Genomic DNA, 10,000 nt, shown 5'->3' on the forward strand with positions numbered 1-10,000 from the left:
AATGTCTTACTATCTGGCTGTACCGTTAAGTGCCTAAACAAGCTCCAGCTAGTTTGCTGCAGCCAGAGTTCTTACTAGAACTAGAGAGTTTGATCACATCACTTCCATCTTAGCTACTTTACACTGGCTCCCAGTAAAATTTTGAATGGTCTTGCCCCACAGTACCTTAGAGAACTCTTAGTGCAACTCTTTACTAGTACCAAGAATAAGAAAATAAGAATACTGCAGGCGGCAGAGCCTTTTCCTATAAAGCTCCGGCACTGTAAAGGTTCCAGACTCAGACACAGTCTCAATAATTAAGGCCAGGCTGAAAACCTGTACAGTCAGGCATTTTATTAAACACTTCCCATCTTAGGTAGAGGTGTAGATCTGGGGGTCCGTGGGCACTGAGAGTTCTGGTAGACTGGGATGTTATGATGCCGTCACTCAGGTTTGTTGACTGAGTGGTGGAGAGCTGATGTTCCAGGCTGCCTCGTGCCTGTGGCTCCTTCTGGCTCCTTTTAGCTGTGCTGCCATATCTAGATCTGCAGGCGTCCATCACTGCACATTCTAGTCCTCATACCTGGACACGCATAATCTAGTCTCTCTTTCAACACCCCCTGTTGTCCTCTGCTGTAGTAAAAAGTGCTGTATAAATAAATTTGTCTTGACGTGAATTATACTTCAAATGTGTTGGATTCCACCTCTTGCAGTGTGAACTGACTGAACACTTGGGTCTACAAGGCCGCAGTTTCACAGTCAAGACGAAACCCGAGTCATGAAATCCAAGGGACTATGTGACAAAATGTGGCAAGGCATAGATCAATGCACAATTGTAAAGGGGAAAGAGAGAAAGAGAGAGAGAGAGATTTAATGTTTTGAATTTTAATTAATTCTCAAAACTAAAAACATTTTCGCTTCGTTTTCACTGGAGAAACTGAAAACCATACTGGGAAAACTGGAATTGGGGAATAGTAAATGTGATCCTTCCTCAAACACTCTCACTGTGATGACTTCTCAACGTCTGTGCTGTTGAAGGTCTCTACAGACATGCATATCTCAGCATGTCTGATGAAGACAAACGTACGTTTGTACAGACCTGTCGCTTCATACCGCAGTGTCGCTCACACAAGCTCGCCATAAAACGAAGGCCCCAAGTGTTACGGCCACTGGACCAGACACGACTGGTACGGTTTTAAAGAGAAGAGACTCTTACATAAGCACAGATGAACCGGGTCTCAGGTCTGAGTGAGGCGAACGTGATGAGACCATCCGCAACAATAGAGGGAAGAGGAGGACAGACACGCCACAGACACATTACACAGAGAGAGGGACTGTGTGTGTGTGCTTGTCTGAAAAGATTCTTTAAGAGTGGCAGTGAGTCAGATGGAGTGTGTGTGAGAGGAAAGCTCTCACACCTCCACACTCAAACTCCTCGCTACGCAATTACTGCACATTTAAAAGCACATTAAGTCCTCTCCAGGAGCACTTTACCAACACACACACACACACACACTATGCAGATTAGCTCAATGTCCACCACCACAATCACTGAGCATTTTTTTTACATAACCAGAGAAAGAAAGCGAGAGCACCATGAGAGAGAGAGAGAGAGAGAGGGAGTGAGAGAGAGAGAGAGAGAGAGAGAGAGAGAGAGAGAGAGAGAGAGAGAGTGAGAGATTCTCTGCTCATGAAGGTTCACATTTGGCTGAGTGGAAGCGTCTCCATCAGGGAGAGAGGTAGGAGATAGAAAGAGAAAGAGAGAAAGAGAGAGCAAGAAAGAGGGGGAGAGAGAGAGACAGAAAGAGAGTGAGTGAGAGAAAGAGAGGAAGAGGCAGAGAGGGACAGAGAGCAAGAGAAAGGGGGAGAAAGAAAGGGAGAGAGAGAGAAAAGGGGGAAGAGAGAGAGAGAAAGAGAGAGGGACAGAGAGAGTGAGAGAAAAAGTGAGAGCGAGAGAAAGCGAGAAAGCAAGAGAGAGAGCGAGAGAAAAGGAGAGAAAAAGAGAAAGAGAGCGAGAGAGAGAGGGGGAAGAGAGGGACAGAGAGAGAAAAAGAGAGGGCGAGAGAGCAAGAGCGAGAGAAAGGGAGAAGGGGGAAGAGAGAGAGAGAGAAAGAGAAAAAGAGAGGGAGAGAGCGAGAGGGAGAGAGAAAGGGGGAGAGAAGGGAGAGAGAGTGAGAGAGAGAGAGAGAGAGAGAGAGAGAGAGGGGGAGGATAAAGAGGAGAGGTCCAAAACAGGCACAGGGCCTTTTGGCCATTGAAGGCCCCGATTCCAAAGTAGTGACTGCAGTTTTTCATTTTTCCGCAGACTAATGCATCCAAGCCGAGCACCGGGACTGGATTCCCGTTTCAATATCAGATGTGTTCAAGACAGGAAATACGGTTGGATTAGTGAAAGGTTCATCACTGATGACCTCATCTGGTGTTTCGCAAGGTTTCGGGGCTCCTGCCCTCTCTGTGCGGCACCCGCCTGTCGCCCTTAGCGATGCGACAGCAGTATCCCCTAACTGCTGACATCGGCACCGGTCCGGACGCTGGAAGCAGTGGTGAGCCAGTATTTCTGGGGACAGGGTTTTAGTGCTAGTCAGGAGTCTGTACAGCATGCAGGTGTTATTTCAGTGCTGCAGCAGCAAATGCTTTTGAATAATAATGGCTAGTAATGGACAGAAACGCAGAGTGCAGATGACGCTCAGCGCTAGCGGGGGGGGGGGGGGGGGGGGATTGTTGGGCCAGCTGGATGCGCTTGGCATTAATATAAAGTTTATTTTATTAAATCTTTAAACATGCACACACGCACATCTAAAAATAACATTTTCATTTTTCTGGTCCTCTACCAGAGGCCTGGGAGTCCTGAGTGGCATCTTAGCTGTTCCCAGGACTGCACTCTTCTGGACGGAGATCTCAGATGTTCCTGGGATCTGCTGGCGTCATTCTCCCTGTTTGGGGGTCACAGCCCCTAGCGCTCCGAATACCACAGGAACACCAGCCACATCTTTCCCAACCTTTCTCTAAGCTCTTGCCATTTCTCTAGCTTTTCATGTTCCTTGTTCCCGAGGTTGGGATTGCTATATCTATCACAGCAGCACTCATCTGCTGTTTGTCCACCACTACTGTGTCTGACTGCTTATCCATTACCATCTTGCCTGTCTGTATCTGGAAGTCCACGACCTTTGGGGTTGTCCCATTAGACCTTTAAACTTCCAGTCCATACTTGACATAGATGTTTCTGTCCACTATAGCAGCCACTTGGTCATGGTGTTCCATGTGCACTCTGCCTGCTGGCATCTTGCATCCTGCTGTTGTGTGCTGGATTGTCTCAGGGGCGTTTGAACAGTCTGCATCCAGCCTGGTGTGGCAGATCCAGCCTCTATACATCTCGCATTCAGAGCTTGTTCCTGTGCTGCCGTGATTAGTGTCTCTGTGGTGTCTTTCAGTCCAGCCCTTTCCAGCCAATGGTAGGACTTCTCCATATCAGACACTTCCACTCTCTGCTGGCGGTACATCCCGTGCAGGTTTTCCTCCCATGATGGTCTGTTCCTCCTCACACCCATCCTCCGCGAGGTTCTGCTGTCTGATGAACTCACTTCATCACTTAGGGCCATCATCCTGGTGTACTCCTGGATCTTGGTTGTTTCTTCCTGGATAGTGGCGGACACTCTCTAGTCCTCAGCCCCCTCCACTTAGTGTCCAGTCTCGGAGTGCTGGATTAGGGATGAGGAGTTTCCTTGTCTTCTGTCTCCTCTCTGGGCCATGTTATTACGCCACTGGGGTACCTGATGACTGGTAGAGTGCAGGTGTTGACAGCTCATATCTTGTTTCTCCCATTCAGCTGACTTCTCAGGTCTTGCCTCACTCTTTGTAGGTATTTATCTGTATGTATTTGTTTGTAGGTATTTGTAGGTATTTTGCTGTAGCTGTTTTCCTTGTGGCCTCTTTGTGATTCTCATTTTCTTGTGGTTCTTGCAGCTGCTCTCAACATCTGCCATGTTACCTTCAGGTAGTACGAGCCCCTCTATTCTAGCCACCTTCCTTCTTCTAACCATACGGCCACACGTATCCAGTCCGTATGACCTTCCGATGTCGTTCCTGTATATCCTGGTGAGACTAGTGGGATTAGTGAGTCGATGTCTCGTTCACTTCTGGTATACTGCTCGATGTCATCCATGTCCAGGTGGTGGCTGATAGTTGTTCCATTCTGTAGCCGGTATCTGGATCCAGTCTTGGTGATGAGCTCACTGAGGGGGATCAGGCCGATGCAGAAGCGAAGTTCGGACAGGGCATCTGCTTGGTAAATCCCACACTTGATGGGGACTCGTGTTATTGGTCTAAAGTTGGCCTCTAGGGTCGTCTTCCACAGCCCCACTGAGTTGTTGATGAAGGTTCTTAGAGTCCGTTGATGTTATACAGCCTCAAGCATTCCAGGATCCATGTGTGGGACGTTGAATCACAGGCTTTCTTGTAGTCAGTCCAGGTGGTGCTCAGGTTGGTCTGTCTGGTCTTACAGTCTCGAGTGACTGGTTTATCTGCCCTTAGCTGGTGTTTGGCTCCTCTGATGTTCTTGCCTTGTTCTTGTTCTTACTCATCTTAGCCAAAGTGATGTCTGGCAGGAGCTTCCATGCTGTACAGAGGCAGGTTAGCGGTGGTAGTTGGATGGAACTGCCCCTTTCTGGGGTCCTTCAGGATCAGGACTGTCTGGCCCTCAGTTATCCATTCAGGGTTACATCCGTTAGCAATTGGTTCATCTGTGCTGTCAGGCGCTGATGGAGAACAGTCAGCTTCTTCTGCCAGTAGGTGTGGACCATGTCAGGGTCTGGAGCTATTCAGCTCTTCGTACGCGAGACCCTGGTAGCATGATGGTTACACAGAGATCTGTGAACTTGGTCTATATTCACTCCAACACCAATGAGAAGAACGAGCAGATAAAGGAAAATTCATCTGGGAATTTGTGGTCAGTGTAAATGATCTAACTGATATGCAGCAATGTGTCATTGTGAGTGTAATCCTTAGCTGATAAAATGTGATATTGTGTCCCAGCGATGAACGCTGGATTACACAATCATTTAAAAAAAACATTTATTTAGGAACAACAAAATCTTTCCTGAAAATCTCAAAAATAGCTAAACGAGGCAGAAATGAATTAATATGTTAAATAAAGAAGGGCCAGACTGAAGTGAGCAGTAGTGCTGAGAGTTCTCCTGAGTGGAAGATGAAACCCCAAACCCAGACCAACACCGCTGGCTGGCAGTTCAACAGCTTTTAGCAGAGATTTGATAAGCATGATTTTACATCAGAGGAAATGCATTTATGGTCCTGTCGAGTCCTCAGACACAAATCACTTTCCAGGATGCATCGAATGCCATGTTAATGGCTACAAGTCACCAGAGTTCATTTTTGTGCTGAGTAACTTTGTAAACTTTGTCTCCAGTTTATTTTTAATCCATCACAAACAAAACCAGGAGGCACTTTAAATCCTCGAAGCAGGCGGCCATTATTTGTATGGCTAACACCAAATTCTCAGAGGGTGCAGGGACTCTGGTCCGGTGCCATAGACATCCCTACTGATGAGCTCTTTGGAGACGGTCATTAGAAAAAGACTTTGTCAAGGACAGACGTTTTCTCCAGCTAAATGTTTTAAAAGGTTGAAGACATTAAAACTGACTTTAAAAGGCAATGTCTTTGACACACTGCTGTGAAAGACGAAGACACCGTTGATTATAAATGCCGTAAAATAAAATGATAAAGATTTTGGATAATAGGCAAAATGTATTCAACTGGTTTGACATTTATTTTCTTCTTGGTTTTAGAAACTTGAAGGTCTGCCACAGAAATAGGCTTGGGAAGGGAGCCTAGACTGCGAGCACCATCTTAGGGCTACAGCACACACAGCTGGGGGATATTTTTTTAAAAACAGGCTTCGAAGAAAGTTTTGTCTGACTCTTCCTTAAAATCAAACTCTTCCACCCTAAGGACGCTTTAAGATTCAATCGCAACAGGACCCAGTTTCCAATGGTACCTATTCCGTTAACTTCCTAAACACGTTAACTTCCAAACTGTGCTTAATTACGATCTCTTCAAGGCTCAGTGCTTTTTGCGCACTGCTAAATCTCTACGTGATGCATCTCATTACTTGTATGTGTCCACGTTTTCCTGTTACAGATCCTCGTACGGTTGTTTATAACAAGATCCGTGCGTGTCAGGCATAGAGGCATGCTCCCAGCTAATCCTGAGCTCCACGTGACTCGGTCTCAGCTGGCAAACACAAAGCTGTAATGAATGCTGGGAATTTCTGTTCATCCTCAAGGCTCCAAGGGAGCAAACAACAAACTGTTGGTGCACAGAGAAATGCAGTGTCTGGAATAATATGATAACAGAGAATCATTCTGATTCAGAATGTAATCAGCACGCTTGACAATGAATAACAAGCGTTGACAACAAAATAAAGCAGGGATGAGAGAGAGCGAACGAGAGAGAGAGCAAGCGAGAGAGAGCAAATAAGAATGAAACAGTGAAAGAAGGAATGAAATGGGTGGAGTTGGTGTAAAATCCCGATTGTGTGAGAATGACCTGGTGGTTGTGTGAGCATACACACCTCCATAGCTGAGCTCAGCACAGACCACATTTTACAATTCACTAAGAGCCCAGAGCATCACATTCCTGTAGAAATCAGTGTGGCTATGGTTTGTCCAAACACACACACCTCCTGTTACAGTTACGATCTTACAGTTCTACGTATATGACTACATCTTATTCCTTACACAACCACCCGACTCCACACCCACCGGCCACGGCACGCAGCAAAATCAACACCACCAGCCGTTCCACGCGCATTACAGCAGCCCGCGTATACGCGCGCGCGTTTGCACAGGCTGGCGCGATTCCAGCGGGCGCTGAGGGGGCGTCGCCTTCATCATGCTAAACGCATGCAAATACGCGCGCAGATCAAACATCCATCGTGAGCCGGTCCACGGCACCAATGCAACCTGTGCGCTCGCCCTAACAATGGGCCACTCCGGAGCCCACGAGAGGCTATTAGAATATGAATGTGGCGCGCGAGGCTGCTGGCTTGGCTGCGCTCGGGCTTCCGCCTCACAGAGACCTTTGTTAGCTGGCCAAGGGCTCTGGTTATTGATTTAGCACGCTGATCGGCTCGCGGGGAGATCATCACACAAGGTGGGGACAGGAGAGATGAAACGCATCCGCCCAGCTGCGCTTTTCTCTGCAGCCGCGTCTCCCGATAGACGGAAATCATTTACTCGTTAAAGAGACGTACGTGCCGTCGGCTATGTTTGCCTAGACAAACTTATAGCTACAGATGATAATGGCAGGCCTGAGAACACTCACACCAAGAGTGCTCCCCAGAGTCTTCACCCCAAACTCACAGGCGGAGGCAGCGACAGGTTTTTCAAATTCTACATTTTGAACATTTTTCGCCACATTGTATTTAGTTTCATTCCTTATTTAGGCCAGTCGCAGACGTATAGGCCTGTGTGGGAGTTGGCACTTATTTGATCGACAACCTCAAAGTACTTGCATCTTTGGAAACATGCACAATAATTTTATATATATATATATATATATATATATATATATATATATATATATATATATATATATGCACACACACACAGAGTACTGTGTAAATGTATTATATCACCATTTGTTGTTTTAACAATGGTATAATGACCACATATAATTATTTCTCAGTCCCTTTATTTCTCAGTCCCTTTAAGATACAAAACAGAAAATATAGGAAATCTGTAAACAAAATGGCTTCTACAGGCATAAGTCAGAAGTTAGTGTGACGTCTCTTGGCACTAAAGCGCATCGTGAGCCGTTTTAGGGAGACTGTCCTGAAGTTTTCTGAAGTTATCTTCTGGTACATTACACCAGAGATGTTGTCTTTCCGCACTTCCCAGAGTTCTTCTATATACTTCAACGGTCTTTTCCTGCTACTGCTGAAGTGTTAGGAGAGGTCACACCAAATACTCAGCACTGTTGCCTATAGAAGTGTTTTATCAGATTTTTTTTCTGTTTTTTATTTTAATAATGCATACTAATTTCCTGTGTTTTTTGGTTGTATTCTAAGAGACCCTCGCTAAAACAACATCTAATGGCATCCTAAGACTATATGTGTGTGTGCTGGGTGCCAAGTGTCCATCCAACATTACCAGTCTTCTCCAAGGTGAAGGGTTAAGAGGTGTCTGTTCACACAGGTACACACATGTAGCCACACCCCTCTGTGCTCAGGAGACATTTTAAAACATGTCCCCCAACAGAAATGCCAAATTACCACGTATGCTCAAAAAACAAGTTGCTGCGAAGATGATTCCAAAAGACTGAAATTATCTCTCTATTATGAAGTTCTCTCTCCAATTTTGTTCTTTGATTACGTCTTTGGATGAAGACACACACACACACACACAGAAATGAGAAAACACTTACCTAATGAGCCATTTGTAGAGTCCCACATCAAAGTGTCTGAGGAAAGAGAAACACTTAATCAATGAGATCAGAGGGTTTAAATCTAAACTACACTTCACTGTAGTACACAATTTAACTCTAACCCTACTGTAGTACACAATTTACATTTACACAAGCAACAACTACCGAGAACTCAAATCTTCTTCTCAACAGTGCGCACACCATTTCTCATAAGCTCTGCAGTGTCCAGATCACTAGGATATGGGAGAGACCTGCTCTGCCATGTGGAAATGTTTACGATTCTACGCCACTATGGAGAACTTTAAGTAGGGTGGGTGGAGTGGGTGCCTGGTCTTCTGGAGGGCATGTCAGTAGTGATCACTGTGACCTCCCGCACGAAGCTGACCTCCTGACCCAGGGTCAAATACACACAACGCCCAGCTGGGACAGAATGTTAAGGTTGCTAGACACCAAACCCAGGGCGGTCCACTACCCGCCCGTGCTGTTTACATGGTTGAAATTTGGGTCCGAATCTGAAACATCTACTCAACAGAGAATAGTCTTCCGCATTTAATGACAGACGCCATATCACCAGCTATAAAAACACACCCCCACACACAGGTAGAGCCTGATGGAAGGACTTTAATTAATCTCACAGGGGGTCAGAGCTGTATCCACGGAGACAGGAGTCCGGATAGTGAGGATGTGTGGCGTAAGCCTGCTGACTGCAGCCCGGGTCTGGTTTAATGACTGGGGGGGGTCAGAGACAGCCTGTCTTAAGCTGGAGAAGTCAGAACTACGGTGTCCCAGAGGGTCCTGGCACTGTGGGGTTAGCGTTCTCCCCGTCTCCAGAGCACCTGTGTGCAAAGTGTACCATGAGCCCTCAGGAGCGGAGGTTATGAGTGACTGGGTGGATGCCAGTGGGTCTGAGCAAATAAAAGACCCTGAGATGACCTCGTGTTAGCTCGCTCCTCTTACCCTTGATCCGTTATTAGCCAGATTCATGTTTCCGGGTTAAGTTCTTCATAAGAAGATCTAATGCAGTATAACTACACAGAGGCAAAACTGTCACCTTCAGTTCCTCGTTGGCACTGTGCAATTAAAACTATAAACCAAATTCTGTTTTAGGATCAAAAACATTTCAAGCAGCACTGTACAAATGTTATTTAAAATCAGCTAAAATGCACCGTACTGCTGCCTAAAATATGTATACATTCTGGGAAAATACCTTTGAAGGTTTTTCATCCAAATTCCTCCCATCTTCCAGATAAATAAATAATGATGGGAGAATCATGTGACTTCCATAGAACGAATGAACAAACAAACAAACAAACAAACAAACAAGCCAAGTTTTCACTGGCTTTGATTTGTTTATTGTCAAAGAAAATATCAGTGATGTATGCGCATCTGAGGCCTGTGGAATGGTTAGCTCTGGAGGGGGTGGAAAAGTCACCTACAGTACAGAAACGTGCACAGAGATGGGGGTGGGGGTCCTTGTTTGATGGACAGCCTGCAATTAACTACGAACCTACGGAGGCTCCAGGCCTCGAGGAGTTTGTTTCAGAAGCGTCTGGCTAGCATAAACAGTGCCAGAGCAACATAG

At 46.0% G+C, this 10,000-nt stretch overlaps 1 protein-coding gene across 7 annotated transcripts in view; it reads right to left on the bottom strand.

Moving 5' to 3' along the window:
* hhat (hedgehog acyltransferase) overlaps positions 1 to 10,000 on the bottom strand; it is a 66,600-nt gene that overhangs the window by 13,343 nt on the left and 43,257 nt on the right. For 6 of the 7 annotated variants that reach the window (XM_035532685.2, XM_035532686.2, XM_035532689.2 and 3 more), the window contains one exon: positions 8,419 to 8,454. The exons of the other annotated variant lie outside the window; for it this stretch is intronic. In XM_035532685.2, coding sequence (XP_035388578.1) covers positions 8,419 to 8,454 — 36 coding nt within the window. The remainder of the gene's footprint in view (positions 1 to 8,418; positions 8,455 to 10,000) is intronic. 7 annotated transcript variants of the gene reach the window in all.

This window comes from Electrophorus electricus, chromosome 10 (assembly GCF_041902795.1).
Source record: "Electrophorus electricus isolate QZ-2024a chromosome 10, ASM4190279v1, whole genome shotgun sequence".
NCBI classification, from domain to species: Eukaryota; Metazoa; Chordata; class Actinopteri; order Gymnotiformes; family Gymnotidae; genus Electrophorus; species Electrophorus electricus.